The sequence below is a fragment of the Pagrus major genome, chromosome 7 (assembly GCF_040436345.1).
Source record: "Pagrus major chromosome 7, Pma_NU_1.0".
Classification (NCBI taxonomy): Eukaryota; Metazoa; Chordata; class Actinopteri; order Spariformes; family Sparidae; genus Pagrus; species Pagrus major.
The window spans coordinates 19,686,190-19,709,525 of record NC_133221.1 but is presented as its reverse complement, the minus strand read 5'-3'; the positions used below and the strand labels follow the sequence as shown (position 1 = coordinate 19,709,525).

General features: G+C 39.1%; 1 protein-coding gene across 2 annotated transcripts in view; it reads right to left on the bottom strand.

The window, feature by feature from the left end:
- The window catches only part of kif1b (kinesin family member 1B), a 60,761-nt gene that overhangs the window by 13,589 nt on the left and 23,836 nt on the right, over nucleotides 1-23,336 (bottom strand). Inside the window, exons 13-25 of one of the 2 annotated variants that reach the window (XM_073469499.1) lie at nucleotides 20,785-20,918; nucleotides 19,010-19,089; nucleotides 18,424-18,499; nucleotides 16,685-16,764; nucleotides 16,113-16,219; nucleotides 15,669-15,752; nucleotides 15,193-15,373; nucleotides 15,020-15,092; nucleotides 6,133-6,238; nucleotides 4,712-4,860; nucleotides 3,550-3,728; nucleotides 3,208-3,345; nucleotides 282-400 (exon numbers count right to left, since the gene is read on the bottom strand). In XM_073469499.1, the coding sequence (XP_073325600.1) occupies nucleotides 282-400; nucleotides 3,208-3,345; nucleotides 3,550-3,728; nucleotides 4,712-4,860; nucleotides 6,133-6,238; nucleotides 15,020-15,092; nucleotides 15,193-15,373; nucleotides 15,669-15,752; nucleotides 16,113-16,219; nucleotides 16,685-16,764; nucleotides 18,424-18,499; nucleotides 19,010-19,089; nucleotides 20,785-20,918 (1,506 nt within the window). Of the gene's footprint in view, nucleotides 1-281; nucleotides 401-3,207; nucleotides 3,346-3,549; nucleotides 3,729-4,711; nucleotides 4,861-6,132; nucleotides 6,239-10,234; nucleotides 12,910-15,019; nucleotides 15,093-15,192; nucleotides 15,374-15,668; nucleotides 15,753-16,112; nucleotides 16,220-16,684; nucleotides 16,765-18,423; nucleotides 18,500-19,009; nucleotides 19,090-20,784; nucleotides 20,919-23,336 lie in introns of those variants that run through there. The other variant, XM_073469500.1, reaches the window with a different exon arrangement.

Here is a 23,336-nt window from a genome sequence, read left to right as displayed (position 1 = left end):
AATTTCTCTGTGGAGGGCTCTTATTCAAGTCAGACACCTGCATTTATTTAGTGATTTGGTTTGAGTAAAATACACAGATAAAATGCCACACCATATGGCACAAATACAAGTGGCAATAAGTATGTTTTTAACTGTTCAACTACACATAACAACCACATTACTCCACTCAAAGTTTGACAAATATAAGATAAACAGTCACACAAACGAGTGATTAGCAGTTAAAACCTCTGCATGGGGATCCTGACAGTGTTGCTCATTAGAGAATCTCATTAATTACTCACCAGCTATAGCCTGAACCCCCACACGCAGGAAACCACGCACCTCGCCCTTCTCTGTTACTATGGCAACACGGTGCACCAGCGGCACGGGGTATAGCAGGTTGCTCAGGTACACGAAGGCTCTGAGAGTTAAAAAAAAAAAAAAGGAGGAGAGAGATGTGAAAAAGCTGATTCTGGTGCAGTGTGGAAAGAACCAGAAAACATGCATGTCGTTCTGTTATATAACTGACATTTTATCTATTTAATTAAACCTTCTGAAAGCAAATTAGATATGCATTTATTGAGAAATAAACAATTTTTATCAACAGATGGTTTAAACATCTTATAATGTGCACAGCGTTTAGCATATATTAATGACAACAATAACATACAGTAATATATTAGTGACAATTATGTTAAGAAACGTGAAAAAAAACTAAACAAAGAAGAAAGAAAAAATAACCCCTTAAAAATAAAATCATAAATGCTCCAGGGATCTGAAATCAGCAGCAGCTTTAACTTTAATTTTAACCTGTATGACGGACAGGGCGATGACAGGTCGCCTGGGCTGCAGCAGTAGAGGACTGGCTTTATTGTGTCATGTTGTGACGGTGTTAGTCTCTCACTCACACGCTCGTTGACATTTTGTTTTGGAGGACTTGATTTGTTTTGCTGCAACCACGGTGACACACTCTTTTCTCTGACGCCCTCCCCTCCTCCTCTCTGCCTCCGTTTGCAGACTCAAGGCCAAGGTGGAGGGGAGGGATCAATCTCTGAAGTCATAGTGACGGAGGTAGCTGAGCTACGGCTGTTGCCGAGACTGGTTGGCTTAGAGCCTGCATCGATCTGTCGTCTTGTTCTGATTTTGGCACACGCTGTTAATGAGTCAGATATGATGACGTGTGCTGTGATTTCAAATGCTGCTGTAGCTCATTATTTAATCTTGACAATGAATTTAATACAAGTAAGCATGATTATGTGACCGTCAACTACCAGTGAGTTATATTAACTACCATACATTCAAAGAGCAGTGTTAAAACAAACAAGGTTATAAAACAAATGCTTTTATGTAATGAAATAAATAAAACAAAAAAAATAATAAAATAAAACAAATGACAGACAGCTAATCGACTTAGACACAGCAGATACATGTACGTCACACACAGATGGGAGTTAATAGTCAGCGCAGTGATGGTGGTGGGGGATGAGGTATCACGCTGGGAAGATGTGGAGAGAAAAGGATGGTGGCTTTTCAATTTTTGGGAACTGAGTCTAAATTAAAAGAAACTCGTACAAAGCAGGCCTGTGAGCACAGAAGTATGACTAATCACATTAAATCCAAAACCAGTCCAATTTATCTCTGCAGAGCTGCTATGAATACATGATCTGATTCTGAAATTATTCTTTCACCAGGGAGGGATTTACTGATAATTAATAAGCTTACCGTATGTGCTCACATTTTAAGGCGCTGTTTGCAAGACACCAAAATATATAATCATAAAAATTCATAAAATGATGTCTCATATCCTGTACATTGCTGATCGTGTTTTCTCACCTGTACACATTAATCTGCTTCCCTCCCTTTATTTCACTTTGCTCTTCATCTTTAAATAAACTACACTAAACCAAGCCATCATCCGCCCCAAACTCCTGTCCCAGCCCGTGTGTGGAGGACGTGGAGATGGAGAACACCACCAACCTTCCCACCAGGATGAACCAGGGGGAGCGGTCGTAGAACGGGTCCTGGCCGTCGCTGAAGATGTCTGAGCCCTCCTCGGTGCCGGCATCCGAGCTGGTGTCGTCCACAAACGCCTCATCGTCCATCAAGTCGGACATCTCGCTCTGACGCTCATCGGCCAGCTCTGTGATCTCCGAGTCGGTGGTGGAGAAGGTAGGCGAGGGCGTGCGATCGGCAAGGCGCTCGTTGACGCAACCGTGGAAGATTGGGGAGCTGAGAGGGTTGGTTGTTTTGGAACAGTGGCGAGAACCAAGGAAAGGTAACAGTGGGGTGACAAAAGAGTTAAACAGGCCACTGCAGCTCGTTAGGGGCGGCTTAAATGTGACATTTCACTTTGTTTTCGACAATAAATAACATCATGTACCAATATAAAAAAAGATATAAACATAAAATAATATAAAATAAAAATACTTCTACTACTAATCAATCATCAACTGTAGCTGTAGACTCATTGGTAAATATGGTACATGCTTACTTCTTTCTACCTAATGTAACAGAATGCAACAGAAGGAAACATTTCATAAAGAGCAGGTATGACAAGAAGCTGCTAAGAGTCAAAGCAGTTTATAGAAACCTGACTATTTGACACCAAAATGAAATGCCACTTTAAAAGGATTAACGTATAAATCTTCTACTGTATGCTGGCTGAAAGAGGATAAAATACAAAATGCTGCAAAATTCTACTTTATCCAAATCCACTATGTTGTTAACAAGCTTTTGTATGAACTGGGAGGAATATCGACATGAGAATGGCAACAGACACAAGGGATAAATGAAAATGACATAATCCATGATAAAAAAAAAAAACACAATTCAAAATGTGATGTCAAATAAAATGCATAAACACACAAGGGAATACTGATAAGTGACATGAAATCAAATCAAATAAACCAAATAAAATCATAAATGTGATATCGAATCATGAAAGTGACATAAACAAAAAAACACACAAAGATTTATGATGAGAAACAAAATAACACCACATATTAATGATAAACAAAGGTGTGAAAACATGTGATATCACTGATACACATGACTCTAATGACACAAATTGAATCTGTGCAACAAACCCATTTTAAATAAATGGATCACAAAAGCTGCAAAAAAACAACCAACCAGCATAACAAACAGTATTCAAATGGGATGTTTAGAGATTATTTACACTAACATATGCAGTATTGTCTGTATTTTTTCTGTAGTTGTGATACATACCTCCCCACAAGTTTAAACCAATGGAAGCGGTCATAGAAGGGGTCATTTCCTGTCAGCGTGCCCTCCCCGTCCTCCTGGTTAGCGGAAGCCATTTCTCCTGCGCGGTCATACATCTCTCTCATCTGGTCCAGCCTCTGCCTGCAAATGACGACAGAGTGCACTCAACATTAACGAGAAGCAGAGAGAGAATATCCGGCTCACTTAACAGCTGGAAGGAAGAGATGCTGATAGATGTAGATATCTTATTATTGTATCTTTGTCTATTTGACAACAGCCTAATTGATCAAACGGAGATCTTAACAACAAATCTTACTAAAACCAGGACTAGTTTAAGAGAATTACTTGAGTTTATCCAGGGACCAGTAGTGTGTGGCTCCATTCTTCAGGTCCTGAACCTCTACGGCCACCACGGTGCGGGGAAAAGGCCTGGTGTCGCGCTCTTTCTCTGGTTCTGGTGACAGGAGTTCAGGAGGCAGCGGAGAGTAAAGCGTGTCTGTCAGCAAGACAAACTGGAACTGGACCTGGAAAATGTGAGAGGGAAGAATAGAAGGAGAGATTACAAAATCAAGCAAATTCAAGAAAAGCATGAGAATCAGTTCTGACTTGAGGGATTCAGATTTCAAGCTCTGAACCGTTAATCAAGATTTGTTGTGTCACTATCTTCTCTAGCGTGGCTCTATTTTACTGCAGATAAATCAAGGATGATATGCCAAGGTTGAAAGGTCAAGCAAAGCCTCCATTTTGTGGCCTCTCTCTTCCCAGCATCCTCTGAGGGCAAAATGTTAAATTTATTAACAACATTGGACATAAAATACAGACAGAAACCTGCAGATAAATAAACCTGAAAATATCTTTGTGACAGACGACCCATTTCATGTATCAATCATGAAGCGCCTAGAACTGGACAGGAATATAAATCACACTGATGGGGAAGGTGGACCGCAGCAGAGCAGTTTTGATTCATAACAAATGTAATTTCTCCATGTGTCAATGAGTCAACACCCGGCTCTGGATGATTTGAAGGATTGCCTTCTGCATTATCTAAAAACATATGAGTCAAGTGACCACTTAAATGAATCACAAGCATCACAGGCTGAATGGAAATCTTAATCAATAACGGGGTGCCTTTTATGACATCATCTTGCCGTCACGCCGCCATCTCACTTCACCGTCCTACATCACCGAATCTGACGCGCTATAAGGGTGATTCACTTGAATGTATTGGAGGACTATGTGGTTCATACATACATTTACATACACTTCAGGAACAATAATACTGTATCGTCCTTTACTCAAACTTTTCATCTAACTTTAAACATCTCTCCTTTAAGAAGGTCTCCAAATGTTTTGTTTATAGTCCGCTCAGTAAACCAGGTTAAAAGTCGTCTTTTTTGTGTTGCAGAAATTAAGTTTATGATTTTTTTCTCTCAAAACTGGAAAACCAGACTTTAACCCATGCTTAACCCAAGTAAACTGAGATATACAGTATATATTTTTTACTTACTTTCTTCTTAAGTTCGACACTGATGGCATTGGCCTCCTTCAGGTAGACGGCGTTTCCCCAGAGCTGGTCACGGAGGGAGGTAAACTGATGGTACCTCCACTTCCTGAAGGCCCACTGAGCCAACTCAAATTCGTGCTGAGTCCATGGCACTGCAGGGAGACGGGACACAGAGATGATGTTAACGCACATATACACACTTACACAATGTGAAGGCACATAAAACCAAAAAGGACCATACCAGTTTTACTTTTTTTAGCCCAACCTCAAATCTAGTGTATTTTATTTATCGCAAGCAGTGACTGTGAAGAAAAACCTTTAGGCTGACATGTGTTCAGGGATCCCCAACATTACAATTTACAATCAGATGTGGAAAATTTAATTGCTGCTTGAGGACTCAGAAGACAAACAGAGAACAAATGTGAAAAATATCTTGTTTCTTGTATGCTCTCAACATTAACAGCTTTACTGCACTGAGTAGTTATATTTCGACTGACCATTATGTTACCCAGATGATATGACTCTGAATGCATAATGCAAGTTGTGTATAGCTTTTGAAGAGTAAAATTCAAGCACTTTCAAGGTTAACCAACAACGAATTTTAAGCCTTTTGAAGCCTTTACCATCACATCTTAGGTGTTACTATAAATGTCACTGTTAATTTTATCAGCTGTTCATACTGGTAATATTGATGATTATTTCATTCTTGATTAACTCGATGGCAGGAGACAAACAAATATGATGATGAAGTCATTTTATTTCAAATACTAAAAGATCTTTTGGTTTCAGAGGATTACATAGAAATTTGAGCATATTCCTAATCTTGAAATCATAACAGTTAAAATAAAGAATTTTCTAAATTATAAAGACTTTGTAGAAACCCTTATAATAAGGTTTAGGTTAATCATTGTGATGCTGTCAAACGTTTGCTAAAATCAAATATGTTTGTACACAAAGGAATAAATTAGGAATTGTGTTACTGTGTTGGTTTATAAATCTCAAGTGAGATCTGAGAGCCGCTATTTGGAAAGAAGAGAAATACCTGCTAGTAATTTATAGGCAATTTGAAGTTGACGGGCTAAAACATGTAAAACTGTAAGTATGGTCCATAACACTTCAAGTTAAATGGTCTTTATTATAAGTAGTGTGTTTTATTTTCAAAGAATTAGAGGACATATGACTTATGGAGTATTTTGACCCTGAATGAGTAATTAGTATGGCGATATTAAACATTTCAATTAATCTGAATGAAGTTGATGTTACGTTCTTAATATTATAGAATAGGAAATACGCACATCCCAGTAGTTTGGGCTCTGGACAGAAAACGTAGAAGAAAACAGTGCATATTTATATATATATATTTTTGGCTTAAACACAGGAGATACAGAAATATCCGAAGGACTGACGATTTTTATAGTACACACCTTCCTCTTCCTCCTCCTCCTCCAACTCTTCTTCATCAGGCGTCTCGGCTACCAGAGAAATAGTCTCCACCTGTTTCTGAAGTTCCTGCAATTTGCTCTCGTACACCTGGACACCGACACACAGGGAAGAGACAGAACATGGACAACTGTCCATCAGCTGGTACAAAAGATGAGTTTAGCCAGCCTTCGGCACTACATCAACACTACATACACAGGGTTATGTTGGGATTACTACACTTTCTCCACTTTGAAATCCCACTACAACAGAGAGGTTTATTTCTCCATTCAAGACAAGTACTGAAGAGTTGACTGGGCCAAATGATGCACTGATACTCACAACTGGATATGAAAATAATGTGACATGAAAGTCAAAATTGTGTAATGAGATTTACACAAGAATTTTGCACTGATTTCCCCTAATATTAACATTGTCTGTATCAAAACGCAACGTGTTGGTGTGTATTTATATGTTATATTTAATGTAAGTAAAACACTAGCAGTAAAAAAAAAACACGGATTCCGCAGAAGTTGTGACACTGCTGTTCTTCTCACTTTGCATGTTGCAGGCATCAAATTGCCACCAAAAACAACAAAGTTTACCAGTTTGAACGTTAAATGTTTTGTCTTCATAATGTAGTTGATTGAATAGAGGTCAAATATCATTTGCCAATCACTGCATTCAGTTTTATTCATGTTTTAAACAGTGTGCTAGCATTTTTAGGATTGGTATTGTATTATTACTGGAATCCGTGAAAATAAAATATTAGTGATCAATAATCACATGTATGCTCTAAAATGAAAATATAGGACATAATCAAAAACTACATAGAAAAAATATTAATTTGTTTCAATTTTTAAGCCGATGCAATGGATGAAAAACTTTAAACTTCTGAAGTGATTTTTTTTCTGATATTAGTACACAGTGATCTGAAATGAAACTTAATGAAACATTGTATATTCTGAGAGAAATGGCAGGAGTGGAAGATGAGAGGTGCTGGTAGAAGCTGAGTCATCTGTAATCCAATGAGGGGCGCCATCATCACCATCAGAGTAGGACAGGGCTGTGGTCCCGATGACCTCATCCTGTTTGTTCAGTGTCTTCTGGGAAGACAATGCAGCCTTTTCATTTGTCATTAACCTCCTCCATGCTGCATTCCTACCAACAAGCTAAAAACTGAACTCTCTCCAGCCAGACAACCTTTTAAAATAAGGAGGATTTACTGAATGTAGTGATCTGCATGGAGCTTCTATTGAAACACAATGCGTAATGAACAATGTGAATAGTATTTGGAGCAGTTACAAAATATTTAAACTCAAAATAAATTTGAGGGCAAGTTAAATGGCTACAGTAATGTTAATGAAGAAGGTAAATGCCAACAAATCCATCCCATATTGCAAATATATGTAGTGTTACATGATTAGAGTACAACAAATGTAACATCTAGAGTTAGACTTCTCTGGTTAATTTGAATAATAATGCGCATGACTTTAATTAAAGCTGCATCTATTTAAGAGCTTACATTCAGTGATGGAATGTAACCATGTACATTTATTCAAGTACTGTAATTGAGTACAATTTTAAGGTACTTGAGGTTCTTGAGCATTTCCATTTTCTGCTATACTTCCACTCAACTAAATTTTGGAGGCAAATATAGTACTTTTTAGTCCTCTACATTTATTTGGTAACTTCAGTTTCTTTGCAGTCTGCATCCTGCTTCAGAGTCAAAGAAAAACATTTTTAAATTAATTAATTTTAATCGGCAATCAGATTTAAAAAAACAACAACAAAAAAAAACACTGAATTCGATAATTCTAGAAAAAAAAAGATCAGATCTGATAACCGGCCAGGCGGATACTCAATTAGTTGTTGACAGACAACAACTGCCAGCCAAGTGAGCACACCGTTATTGCTTAGCAACAAAATTCCGCCCCAGTAAGTAAAAAATGTAATCACTGAGGCTTAGAAACTACTGTACACAGACCTCAGTACTGCAACTTTTTCGCATGACTTAAGTTGAATTCAGTGAACTAGCAGCACAAGGTCTTCTGTGTGGACGGATACTTGGCAGCAGCACAATGAAGAATGATCCATCAGTACAAAGTATATACATACATGTAAATATGTATAATTTAAGTATATGATACTGAAATTATCTGGTATTGAATATACTTAAAACTTACTAAAGTACTATTGATACGAGAGACTTTAACTTTTACATTATTGCAGAAATACTTTAACAAGTTATCTTTACTTTTACTCAAGTTTGACTTTTGGTTACAGTACCTTCTACAACACTGCTTACATTACCTTAAACCTGATCTGGGGTATTGTACAGCATCTCATGTGCTCATTCCTGTGAAGTGTGGGCATGTAGGGATCTGTCCCTGAACTGGTTTATTGGCAGTGGACAAAACAAATACCACCCATATATAACAATAACTGCACTTAGAGCATGTCATTTTATTTCAGTCATACTTTGAAAATAAACCTCCAGCAACACAGGGATTCAGTATATGCTTCTTTCTTTTTTTAACCTATGAAAACATTTGTTCACATATTTACTGTATGTTTGCACAAAGTGCTTGATTAAGGAGCAACACAACTTGGTACACAGCCACAATGAGGCACTTGATATTGCAGATTCAAAAAGCAGACGTACAACACTCAATGGACACTTTGAAGTGAGACCCAACACTGGCATATATGAATATTTCAAAAGAACAGTACACTGTACATTGTCCATTTGATGATGGATTCTTTCCAGCTTACACGGTCGCCATCAGCACCACCAGTGCATATGTTAAATAACATTTGTTAATGGAGCACTTATTAGGCATGAAGAAATGTAAGGTATTGCATGCAAAGATAGTCAAAGACATGAGGTGTAGGGTGGCGAGACTAGACTTGCATCTGTCATTATATCATTTGGTTTTTTTGTTACAGCATAGTAAGGCAGAAGATATATGGTATAAAACACAGAAAATTATTTCATCATTCAGTTTCTGATAGTCCTCAAAGGTCTTTCCCATGCTGCTGAGTGTCACTGTTCCTCTAAAATAATTTGAAAGCCATCTGGTATTGAAATGTAATAACTAATGGGATATATTACAGCTATGAATGCAGCAAGGAAAACACAGATTGACAGGCAGACTTGCTGCTAATTCAAATAAGCATCAGCTAAAGCATAGAGGCAAACCCCCCCCCCCCCAAAACAGACATGAACAACTACTTTCATAGACCATCCCTCTCTGATAAATCTATCCAGGTTGTGTGAATTTGTGGCGTTTGATGCAGCTAAAATGAGGCAGTCTCAGAATCTCATTTGACATGGATACTTACCCAGAATAACATTATGCAAACACTTCAAGTCTTTGTCCTCCCTCCAACATTTGTTAAGGCGAGTCTTTGGGAACCATGACAACACTCTGTTGGACATTCAGCAGAAACACGCTGAACTCTGTGCTTTCTCAGTGAACCACAAACCCAAAATGTAATTTTAAGACTGAGACAGAGCTCAGTACGTGATGTGTGGTTGTATTTTGAACATCCTGGACTGGTTGTGTAGGTCTATCTCCAAATATTTCAGCATTGTGATTTTACATATGATAGGGTTAAGTAAACTCCAGGATTCAGAGATAATCATTAATTCAATTATCCTGGAGAGGAATATACCACTATATAAAATGTGGCTAGTTTGTGAGAGATGTTTTAGAAATACATTTTTAAGTGTAGGGTAACTTGTTGTTTATCATTAAAATAGGGGCAATATGTAAGAATTGGCCACCTGTCAAATTTATACTCAAAACAAAAAGGGGGCAGCATATCACCAGAGTAACGCTAACTGCTGTTAGTGCTGTAACTACAGTAGCTGCCTTAGCAAGTTAGCTCAGTTAGCCATGCAACTAGCAGTTCTGATTGGGAGGTTCAGGACCAGGGGAGTGTTAGTTTTTACACCGCTAGCATAGGAGCATTGGACCAAAATGGGCTCAGGCTAGCTGGTTAGCATGCTAACTTCAGTAGATATCTCTGCAACACAACAATTTGGAAAAATGATGACGTAAAAACTGCTATCCATTCACAATCTGTTGATAATTTAAGTTAATTTTAAAGTTCTTACATATTGCCCCTTTAAAATTAACTTTCCTAACTATTTAATGTATTCACTAATTAATCATACAGCATATGTGACTTATAGAAGTGCAAAACACTGTAATACAAGTAAGTGGCAGTTACATATTTGAAATTAATTTTTTTTAAAAAGTTAAAAGTTTGGGATTAAGCGCTAAAGTGGCTTACTAAGAATTTGAATAACTCAGTATGTTATCACCAAAAGGTTAGTTTGGTTAGGTAAGTTGTGAAGCTTCCTTTGCAAATGTTAGCTGACCCGTTGTGCATGAGCACTGAATTAAAAAGGAAGAAGAAAAACGTTTAAATGCACAGCAGGATTAATGTTATTAGTGCATAAAAAGGCACTTTTTGAATACCACTTTCTTCGAGCACTATTTCAGTCTATTTAAAAAGGCACACACACAATCGACTAGTGCATCACGCTTTTCCATAATCGATCATACTGGTCTTTTGATTCCAGATCTAGGCCAATAATGATTTATGAGGTACAACATAAAGTGTAAAATTGCAAAGAACAAAACTGATTCTTCCATCCTAACATTCAGTCACATGGTACATTAGAAGAAATAAATAAAGAGGTTTTTTCCAGCTTCCTAATTTGGGCTACAACAACAACAAAAGTCCTAATGAAAATGACTTCAATGTGGTCACACTGTAGTGGCTAAAAACATTCAATCAATACTAAAATGGCAAAGATGTAAACTCAAATTCAACCATGAAGATAATTTTGGCAAATCAAAGCATGATTGATGAATTGTCACACATGCTGAAAAATGAACAGAGTAGGCATGGCATGTCTCTTCTGAGAAAAAGAAAAACAGTCCCTTTATCATCTGTTGGCTTCAATTCCTTATGACAGCTCTCCCAATGCTAGTGATGACAGTGCACACGATGCAGCAAAAACTGATAAAACGGCATATATTATAATGATGATGATGATAAAATGTCTTTTCTAAAATACATACAATACTTTTGGGTCAACCAATGATACACTGATCAAGTGCAATAGTCTCAGTCAGTTTTAGCTGATGACTCTGAGCTGTTGTGATCTGTAATGTGTTTGCCTACTAAAAGTATATCAAACTAGTTCCTCGTTCCACAAGTCCCTCTCAGACTGTCGTCTCTCTGCTGGCTTTTAGATTGGGAGCAGACATTTGCCTGCGCATTCGTGGAGGGGCCTGAAAGTTGATTGGATAGTTAGCATGGTCAGTGTGATGGTACTGCTGGTAGCCATTGAATCTGCCATCCATATACATCATGCTGTTATTATAGTGGCAGGCCTGTTGTTGGTGGTGTGGCTGGGGATGTGTTGGCTGGTTCTGATGGGGGCGGGGCTGGTAGAAAGACTGTGTGTGCCTCCTGTTGCTTTCAGACTGCTGCAGTGACTCCATGGAGCCAGACGGCCGCTGGCGGTGATTAAAAGAGTTGCTGCGACCTCGTTCATGGGGCGGCTGATGTTGGTTGTTCCTATAGTTATGTCTGTGACCCTGGCTTAAACCTTGCTCCAAGTCTTTGGTCCTGTGCTGGACTGATGGGCTTGGCAATGGGGGAGTGACTTGGATAACTGAAGCAGCCATCTGTTCTCTAAGCTGTCCTCCCTCTTCAGCCTGGCTCTCTCCCTCTTCTTCCTCTACAGCTTCTTTAGGCACCTTTAACTCAATGACCTGCTCATCTGTAATTATGATATGAGTACCAGGGCTCCATGAGTTGCGGTGCTTAGGGTTACTTTTGAAGGGGAAGCGTAGCTTGCGGTCTTCTGGGGGTATAAAGCGGTGTGGTCCGGTATTCCTGCGGAGCTGCTTGGAGATCTCTTGTTGCTGAAGGTTCTTGAGGCGTAACTGCTCTTGACGCATCCAGCGCATGTGGCCACCTCGCTTTAGGGTCGAGTCATCTCCTGCACTTTGGCCTGTTTGTGAATCCACATCCTCTACATCAGGCTTTATGGGAACAGGAGGTTTTGCTTCTAGAGGGCTTGGAGTTACTGCAGTGGTCGTAGAAGGGGCTACACTGGGAGGCTTTTCTTGGCTCTCTGGGGTGATGAGTGGAAGGACCTTTTCCATTTTGACCATTTTGTTCCTGAGAGCACGGATCTCCTCATCCTTCATGTTATTCTGTTTCTTCACCTCATGCAAGATATCCTCAAGTTTATCAATGTGCACCTTTAGGTCATCCATGACAACCCCTCCTGGTCGAGTCCCATTGGTAATGACATCCTCAATGCGCTCATCGCCAACTCCGACAGTGTCCCAAACATCCCGAGCCACCGCCCTCCACGAGTCCCGCTCGTTGGGGTCCTTCTTGCTGTAGCTTGCACAAAGCTCCTTCATCTTTACGATGGCCAGGGCCTCAATTTCCTGCCGTGTGTGGCGGAAGTCATTGAGCGCCACTTCATAACAGATTTCTTTGACCGCCTGGATCTTAAGGTCGGAGATGGTCACCCACTTGGAGTCCTTGGTGATGCGGCGCCGCTGAGGGATCTGGTACATTTTAACTGGCTCTCTTCGCTTGCCACTGCTGGGTAATCCACACTTTTTCACTATGGTTTGTAGCTTGCTGGGTGGCAGCTTTTCTCTCAAGGAAGTGATCAGCCTCCAGCTCTCTTCACAAGACCTCTTATCAGAGTCATCCCCACTATCAGAGTCTCCATCCTTGAGAAAACAACAAAGGAAACAAACCAAATGGTTCCCAAAAAAAGGAGAAATTAAAATGGGAAATCAAAGAGAGGATGAAAGGATGGCTTTTTTAAAAAAGGAATGAATAAAAGGTATAAATATGCAACATGGGAACTTCAACCACGAGTAAAGTCGACTTTAAATCAGAATATAATACTTCATCTTAGACAATTTTGAGAATTTTGAGATTTAGGAAATTTACCAAGGACGTTAGCGAAAAATATATTGCATACATCATTACTGTACAAGATGTATGGCCACATGCACTTCCCAGAATTATGCACATTCCCAGAATTATATTCAAAATAAATACTGAAAAACAAATGAAAATCCAACAAACAGTGGCTTCCATTGACTTTCTTGTCAGTTGTCATTCTCATATCTTCTCTAGTGAAACTGTGATATTGATATGATTAAATTAAATTCATATTAAAATGTTCACTTGTTATAAAAACAAGGATTCTCACATCTCAGAGATGAGGTTATCAGCTTGTTCCCAATGTTGCATATTGATATTAAAAGTAAAGGTAAAGCATGTCTATTATGATTAGAAAAGAAATATCAATAGAGGATAGTTGCTGATTGGAGCACTTCTGTATTGTTTTGTCATATTCCTCTTCTTAATTGAAAATTTAGTGATTTTTTTTTTTTCAAAGACGGATCCCAACACATGCTACAGTGGCATGCATGTAGATGGATTTTTGGAGCTTTCCCCCCTTTAGTCCAGAAGGTTTGAGTGGCTTTAGTATTAGCGGTGAGTTAGAAGACAGAGTGTTCTTGCAGTTGATCAGAAAGCCAGTAGAGAGAGAGAGGCAGAAGTGAGGGTAAGTGTTAATCCACTACAAGAAAGATGTTAGTTGGAAAAAAAAAATGCAGTTTCTCATTTTTTTGTAGACAAAGTACATTACAGATCACAACCACTTGGTACAGATAATTCAGGTCTTGTGTATGATCTATGGCTAGAATTGGACATGTTGGGAGCCTGAACCCTATGCGTGTAGCTCTGCACATAACACCACCAGAGTATGGAAGAGGTCTGTGATTCACTGATTCGACTGTAAGCATAGATAACTCTGTTGTCGAGCCGTGCCCTCAGTGTGCTACACAGACGCCAGGTAAGGCTAGCAAACAGAGGTAGCCAAAGAAGTCAATGAGAAACCACATTGTCGCTATCTGTCAAAAAACTACAGCAGGATTTTTTTTTTTGTTATCACAATGCATTGTACATGTCAGCAACTGCATTGAAGAGATGAAACTCAGGACAAAACAGAGCAAGAAAACTAGAGTAGAAACCTAATCCAAGCAAATCAACAGCCACTTCAAAAGTTGACCAGCTCAACAGCAAACACTGCAACTTAATGCAGAACCAGTACTGAAGGAGTTAAGAAAACATGCTATTAACATGAACCATGCAAAAGCAGCGTTGCATTATTAAAATAAGGCAAAGAATATTAATACTGACCAATATTTAATCAGCTTTAAATGAATTTTGATCTTAATATCAACTTTAGCTTTAAATTGCTGTTTTGCAAGATTCAGATTGACTATAGAAGACACAAGAAAAGTGAAAACAGGGATTTGGATAGGGGAAAGCTTCACAATCTAATTCTCACTCAATCAAATAGCTACAGAAAAATCTGTTAAAACTCAAGAGGAAGGCGAGTCAAAGATCATCCGTCTCAAACCAGAAAAAACTTCCATGCAAGAAAAACAGACATGCTCTAAGAAAAGTGTGATTCTTTCTCACACACACACGCAAACACACACATCTCAAAAGTGTCAGAGCTCAGAGTGAGAATTAGTAGATTTAAAAAAAACTAGCTTTCCAATTTAATTGACCATTAAACCATGCTTTAACTTTAAATTCCACTTGTGACAGATATCCTAAGTACATTTCACTCAAAAACTCACAAACTAGCTGAATCACTCAAGAAGCTGCCTTTAATAATAGCATCAAATAAGTTATAGCTTAATTTCTATTAAACCCACTCTGCATTTACTACCAACTTGTCTACATCTTCTAACAGACTGAAGCCATAAAATTAACAAAGTGGGTTTGATTAAATTCCATCTTATTTGAACTCACCAGTCGCTGTTGCTCCAGAAGTTGGTCTGCTTCTTCCTTCTCTTTTTTGTACAAGATTTCCATCTCAGTGAGCCTACATTAACAAGTAAAATATATTGTGAAATGCATCAAATGAGACCACTACAGGCTATTAGAAATTAGTTTACATAGAGCTAATAGGATGGATTACGCACCGTTTCTCCATCTCCTGCTTCATGTCAATGCCCTGCTTCTCCAGAAGCTCTCTCTGTGCGAAGGTCCAATCCACCGGCTCCACAGGGGTTTCAGCAGTAGGCGTCTTCTCCCTTTCAGCTCTGGCCTGTTCTGGGTGGTTGAACCGGAACACATGGTTCTTTCCCATAATGATACGGTTACCTGAAAGAAGGCGGTGCACATAGGTGGGAGAAGTAAGCATGGTGAGCATGAAATTAACAGAGGTCGATCCAGAACAATGTAAATGTGACATCTCCAACTTCTGTTTTCACCATGTTTGTTTCGTTTAAAGCAGAAAATCACAGAGGTGTTATAAACCATGTTGTGTAACTATGATTTCTGAAGTCCAAGAACACTACATCATACGGATTGAATTATCTATTTATTAGGAATCTGTGCCTACAGAGATAAGAAGAACATCACATTTACTGATTATTTACAAAAATGAGATATGTACCTGAACGAAGCTGGATTGCATCCTCCACACGCTTGCCATTGACGTAGGTTTCTGATCCCTCGCAAGGCACCAGCAGTACAATAACTTCACAAAAAACAGACCAACCAATCATCAGTGTCTCATCCTGAAAAGCTAATCATCATTTTTTAATGGTAAAGGACAAATATCTCGTTCAGTGTATATAGTGATTAATGACATTTAGGGCATAATGTTTCCATTAGCAAGAGAAGATAAAATCTGAGTCTATGTTTATGCACCAATTATGCCTACATTTTTTTGCTGATATCCACGAGCTCTAAGTATCAGTCTTTAAAAATTAGACCAGGAAAAAAATATCCTTTCTTCTCTATCAACTGCCTAATTAAAATGCATCCATATATTCAGCGTACATCATTCCACATGCCAAAGCAAACACAAGCAAACTAACTAATAATGTTGCCTCACCATCTCCGTTGGCATTCCTCTCGCTGCGGAAGATGCAGTGCTCTTCCCTGATATGAGCGCCACTTAAAACAATGTCCTGTCGTCTTTCAGCGTCAGCCTGACCCACCCTGGAACAATCACAGAGGCCATTTTGAGAGAATGAACACTGACCTGTCTTTGTATGGGCAGCCATTTTGACAAAAAGTCAGCGACAGAAGTTAAACGGAACCTTTAGACCATTATTTTTTTTAAGGTAGCACTTCCAAAGCACTATATTTTCTTTCATCTGGGATTTCAACATCAGTTATTGTCGCCCTGGAGCATGATTGTAACAAAATACTCAGTAAGAATACTGTAGTCCACCGAGGGGGCCAGAAGGACAAAGAGGGGAGGACAGTAACTTTAGACAGAGAAACTTGGTGTCATCAGTGGCAAATTTTAAAGCCAGTTTCCTCTGACTCTGAAAGTTCCTCTTGCTTCACATCAAAAGAGAAGAAAATGAAATACAGAGTAGTTTCTCAGAGACCCTGCCCGCAAGAAACTTTTCCACATCCACTGCAGCATTTCAGTGTCATCATTCAGGTTTTGGTTACCTTGTAATTCCGTCTTTGATGTAGTAGAGCAGACACTCTGACATGAGAGGATCCTCATTCAGGTTAACCAGGTGTGGAGTCTACAGATGAAACATAAGAGAAGGAGCATTTATAACGAAAACATTCCTAGGGTTTCAAAATTTGGACAAAGTTTCCTATCAAATAGAGCCCAACAAATACTGGATTATTCTGGCTGATGCCTCTACGGATATTAACAAGTAAAAAAATTTAATATCAGTATATTGGCTGAAATACAATTTTTGATCCCTCAAATTTGGCTCAGGCAGGATATTGTACAGTTAACAATAAACTTTATTGTCTAAAATGACATCAGTGTACTGAAACATTAAACTTACTGGGAATTCCATAATTAGAAATTATCGCAAGCATCTTTTTCAGCATTATAATTTCTAAAATAAAAAAATAAAAAAAGATATATCTTTTATCATATCGGCCCATACAGCGATACCGATCTATGATTGACCAATTTCGGCTGATACTATCGGCTAACCGATATATAGGTCCGGGTCTAAAATCAAACACTGCTGATGACCTGTGAGTGATACAGTATACAGTGCATGTACATGGACAGAAATGGTCACACTGACACAATGCTGACACCTCTAGAGTCTGATACATCACAGTAAAGCTACAAACAATGCTAGGAGCTACTCTGCCAAACCACCAACCTTTTTTGGGGAAAACACCCCATTAAAGTCTGTATAAAGATCACAAGGCTTCTCAACGAAAGGCATGAAGCGACAGTGAGTGGAAAAGAGAGAAAACATGAATGGAAGACAAATGAATGTGAACAAAAGGAAAAAAAATAAAATGCTTGAATTAGCAGCAGAGGAGGGGAGTCAAAACATGCCTAAAGAAGGATTAATTTCAAAGAGGGGAATCTGAAACCACCACTGATCCAGTGACAGCTGGCGCTGAACAGTCAGATTAAAAGATAAAAAAGCTCTTTCTATGTCACAATCAAACTAGCACATCTACTGGTCTTCATGTTGCTGCTGCTACACGGCACTTCCTCTACTGGAAGATGCTGGAGAGGTACGACGAGTGAAGGAAATGTACTATTGCATGTTATTTAATAAGCCTCATGACAGCGCTAATAGCTCTAAGCAGCTAAAGGAAATGTTTGAATAATCTACTCAGAGCCAAGTATTACATTCAAACATAACTTTAACTTCAAAGAAGCTTAAATTCAAAATTACTGTCGAATCTTAGTAGGATCTCATCCTTTTAAAGATGATCACGTATATTAGACTATCAATCAGACATGAAGTGGAAAAATGAACTGTCCTATACGCCCTACACAGTAGTTAAATGTAAAATATTTAGCCAGAAGTACATAAAATGCAAAAAAAAGCACATTGATGATATTAAATCACTACTAAAGACTTGACTAAACTCAGTTACGGGGCTACATCTAGTGCAGGAAATGGCTGCTACTTCAGTTAAACAAACCTTTGTGGTGGGAAAACAATCAAACTGCTCGTCAAATCGTATTTCATTGCTAAGCTGAGTATGTGAAGGAAGCACATAACAAAGAGTGGAAAGAAGGACAGAATGAAAAAGTGAACAGATGAGCGAAAACGGTTCTCATGGAAAAAGATAACATGGGAAACAGAAGTGAGGATGTGATGGTGGAAGGGTGTGCTTCACCACCCATGGGAAATTTGACACACTCCCCTGCCATCACAGTCTGTGCTTGTGTCTCATGTCTGTTTTACCTTTTTAGGAGAGAAGACCCCCAAAGTGCCTCCATCTTCACGGATTGCCACACCCATCTCTGCAAGCAAGGCCTCCCTGTAGTGAAAGAAAAAAAATTAACATATAAAAAGTAACAGCATATTGCAAAGAGATACGTACTTAAACTCTGCATATTTATTCGCAGCAAAGAGCCTTTGTGTTAAGATGAGACAGAGGATAGGAAGTGATGGTGTACAACATTACAGAAAGTGATCTGTGCTATGACAACAGGCAGAGATTGGCACCAGTGAGACTCAATGGACAGACAGTGTCACGGTTGATGACTGCAGCCACAGATGAGTGGGTAAAGGGGGAGAAAGGGTGTTTGAGAGGTGTTTGTGCAGCAGAGTGTGACGACAGAGAAGAGAAGGTGAAAAAGACAGAATGAGTGCAGTTGAAATAAGACAGATAGGTGAAGAAAGTTAGACAGACAGCACAGTGGGGAGAAAAAACAGAGATGAAGCTACAGGGGGTTGTCTCGCACTGACAGGACACAGCAGAACTGAGGGAAGGGGTGGAGGCACACGTAGGACACACATACAGAGATGGGAAAGAGACAATACTGACCTCTCCATGCGGATTGCCTCTGTCTTTCGCAGTTTCTCTTCCCAGGTTTCATTGAGCTCTGCAATGATCTTTTCTGATTCCTAAACACCAAGTGTGAGAGGAAAACACAATCAGTGTAGTGTAAACTTACCTATTAGTAGTGCAGTGGTAACAGTGTTTAGCTCATTAACAACAAACTGGATATATGAGATTTAAATTGTAGTAACAAATATGTCTTCTTGCCAAGTTCATATCCTCTCGTTCATTAAAGCAGCTACAAAAAACATTATTTTTGTTGATTCTGGCAGCCCCTGTGGACAAAATTAGTATGAGCGCCGATGCCTTGTGTTACCCACAAGTTTTCCAGGTTTTCAAGGATCAAAATATCACAATAACTGATGCACCAGCAGCACAAATGCTTCTGAAGCGTTAGGTAAGTGGGCTAAGCAATAGTAAGAACTAGCAATAAGGTCGATAAATTTGATAAACACTTCATCTAGCTAGCGTGTGCATTTGTTTTGGAAATAGTGAAAGAAAGATGTATCATTTTTTTAATACTACTTTTAAAACACAGGACACATAGTGATGAGGTAATGTATCTATTTTTGGCTATGTAAGATTAATAACTGATAAAGATATTGGATTTTGTTGAGAAAGTTACAGTTATCAACATTCCCAAGAGGAGCAGGGTAATATAATGCTGTATATCATTGGCAATTATACACTAACTTATGAGTTTCCCCTCTGTCATGTTGCTTAAAGCAGTAGTAATCACCGAGTACAGCCACTTCACCTGCTCTTCATCTTCTAAAGCCAGTGAGGTGCATAGATATCTGTTCTTCCAGATATTTATATTTTCTGTGTGACATTTGTTACTGTAAAGGTTTAATAATGCAGCAAAAAGTCATCTTAGTTTGACATCAAAATAAATGGTTATGTTGGGCAACACTGACAGTGATGTTGGCTATTATAACAATTAAGGTAAAGGTAGCCTTCACTGTAATCTTTGTTTCTGGATCACTAAAATAGCTGCAAACCCTTTTATGAACTCATAATGTGAATATTATGTGCCTCACTATCAAAACTCTGCGCCAATAAGACACAATCTATTTTAGTCCAGTTGACTCTGTATCTGCGTTGGCACTTGACGTCACTGGATGACAGAGAGACTGGGCACCATGGTTACCATGGAAACTGCAGCTCCTCACAGTCGGTTGTTGCCATCCTATGTGCTCCCTTATCAACAGAGTGAGAGGACTACTGCGAGCGTGAGAGATAGAAACTCAGAGGCCACACGAGGTCTGTTGAGCTGAATGCGTTTGGTTTGAAGGCCATGTGTGGGCTAAAATTAAACAACAGCCATCTTGACATTAAATTAACTTGTAATTACTGAATATTACATTTTGCATGATCTTATTTTCCCCCCAAGATTAACCAATCTTTTCAAATATGTTTTTTTTCATAGTTTTGTAAAACTGCACTATCTGTAGTTACTGTGATATATAACTCTAAACACTGCAGCTTTATCCAGTGAGTTTCCTTTTCAAATATTTAATAACATTTTAATTAAACAACGTTTCAATCATTTATATATATTTGATTAACAATTAAATTATGCTTATATTACACAACATGCGGCCAGCTTTCAACTCTACTGAGGGCATGTGTTCTAGTGTTTTCATCTCCACTGAGTAAAGAAAAAGACTTAATTTAGAGATAAAAGTAGCGAGGGACAAAGAGGGCAGATATCTGTGTGATGTTGATGATTGCTGCAGTCTACACAGCCCAATCTTTACCTTGAGTCTTTCGATAGCCTCCTCTCCTCCAGGGGTGGACATGATGCGCTCCTGAATGCTGGTGACTGACTGAAGGCCCACCTGGCTGCACAGTGAGCCAGAGGATGGAGAGGCTGTCAGGGAACCAATAGGGGCTGTGGAGAAATGGCCAGGGCGTTGGTTCTCTGAGGCTATCAAGTATCTATGCTTATTGTTCTGAATGTCTTTGAGGTCTGAGCCAACAGCAGGAGAGAAAGAAGGAGAGAGAAAAAGAGTACAACACGGAGAGAGGTGGGATAGGCCCGGGACAGGATAGGGGAATAAACCATGTAAAATGGAGGAAACAAATATAAAAAAAAGAGAGAGGAGAGAAAGAGATGGGGAAAGAGAAAGGACAAAGGGGAGGGGAGACCAATGTAAGACACACATTGTACATCAAAGGGTTAAGACAGCATAATGGTCAGCTACAGGGAGCAGCAGTTTTCACTCCAGGTAGTTTAATGCTTGCACCAGCTCTTCAACTCCCAGAGAAATTCATTAAATTTCAGCTGGTACTCTAATAGAGTTTCCAGAAGGCTGTTTTTATGTGGGCCAGATTACAGTGCAGAGCAATTAACTTGGAGCACTTAATTTCTAGTCTGTGCAATTCTGAGGAACAAGGGTGATGTCACTTTGTTGCCTTTGTCTTGGACTCTTAATATCAATGAGAACACACCGTGTGAAAACTGCTATCAGCGAATCAACTACAGGATGGGAGGGGGACGGAGAGTGCAAGAAGGTCCAGAGGGAGGACAGATGAGAGTTGTTGACACATGCTGCCAAAGTTCAGCCCGCAGTCGAGTAGTTTGATTCAACTCGCACACACACATACATTCACACGCACGCTCATTCACCAAAACGGAGCCACAGCAGCCGCACTAAAGGTCAGGCAGCTTGTGTCAATTTCATGGCCCCAAGGACCTCAAAGGTAACATAGACTATGCCCTCGAAGAGCCAAATTAGAAACAACAACAAATGGCCAACAGGGTTCAACATAAATGTTTTCTTCAACTTGCCGAGTCAGGTCATTCAGCTTATAAATGTCTTTACCCACTGCCGTTTTCACGTGAACGCCTGATTGGTACTGTAACTTTCAACAGTGATGAAAAAGAAGCGAGACTGCATACTCTTAAACTACTTCCAACATCAACTCCGGAAAAAAATATTGTGTTTAATTATTTTTTACTACTTCCTTTTTACCATTTATTTACTAGATTTACTAGCCTGATATGGCATTTTACCGGCCTTGGGCAAACATTCCTTATTGTTAAGCCCTGGGCCAATAAAAGTAGAGTGTACATTATTTGAAAGGTGCTGACACGTGCAGCAGACAGTGGCAATATAGGACTTTTCATTTTCCAGAAAAATAGGGAATGTATCAAAACTGAAATACTGAGCTATTCAACTTTACTAGTTTGTTGTGGGGTAATAGCAAAATGTATGCTTTTACCCTGCACATCAGGTAAAGCAACATTTAAACTGATTATTAGTTCAGAAGTGCAGGAGGGGACAGGTATTGAGGATTTTTGAGAACACAGCAAAGGGAAAACTAACTATTCAATACAAACTATCATAACACACCAAGTTAGTTAACTCTACATACATAGACTTCTAGTAAGTTGTCACTACTTAGAAATTTAAAATCATGCACCTTTCCGTCTGAAGCTTATTCTAAGGCTTTGAATACCGTCAGCTGCAGCGGATGGTTAGTAACAGAAACAAAATAAAAAGCAGAAAGAGCACTGTCAAGAGAAGTAGCTTGAGGACGCGAGTCAAGAAAATGATGCGGGTGTGCTGGGGGTGGGGAAGACAGACGAGCTATTCTAAATATAATGTTTCTAGAAAGGGATATTCCAAAAGTAACTAGTGATACAGTTGGATTTGAGCCTGCAAATAGCTCCCTCACCCCCATCATTCTGATAAAATAACAGAAACACAAGCGCAAAGCATGCTAACCTACTGGCATGCTAACCCTCGCCAGATCAGCAGAAGCCTTGCACATCTGAGTAGCTAAGTTTAGCCGTTTCAGCATTTACATGCAAAGCTGGTAGCAGATTTAATATAAAATGTTATAGGGGCATAAGCAATGTAAGCTATTATTAATAAGGCAAATAGCGATAAGACAATTCACGACTACCACACATATACACACATTTGATTCCACTTCCTGGGCAATCATCCCCCATAGGATCAACTGAGGGGAAAGCAGGAAAAGATGAGAAGGATCAGAGGTCAGCATCAGTAAGAATGGGAGGAAAAGGTTACAGACATTTCTTAGTGAGCTGAATGAGAACGATAAAGAGGATGAGAAGAAACAGCATGGAATGACTTGATAAGTGCCATGTCATTAGGCATGATCTAAGCAGGCATTAGCAAGTAGGCAGGTTATTAATCAGTTCAGATATTAGAAGTTATTAATGGGTGTATTATATCTCTAATTGACTCTGCTATGAGCCATTATTCTTGTGTACAGCTAATGAAGTGTGATATTTAAATGTTGCTTTAAACTGCCATTTGTGTTGTCAGTCACAGTC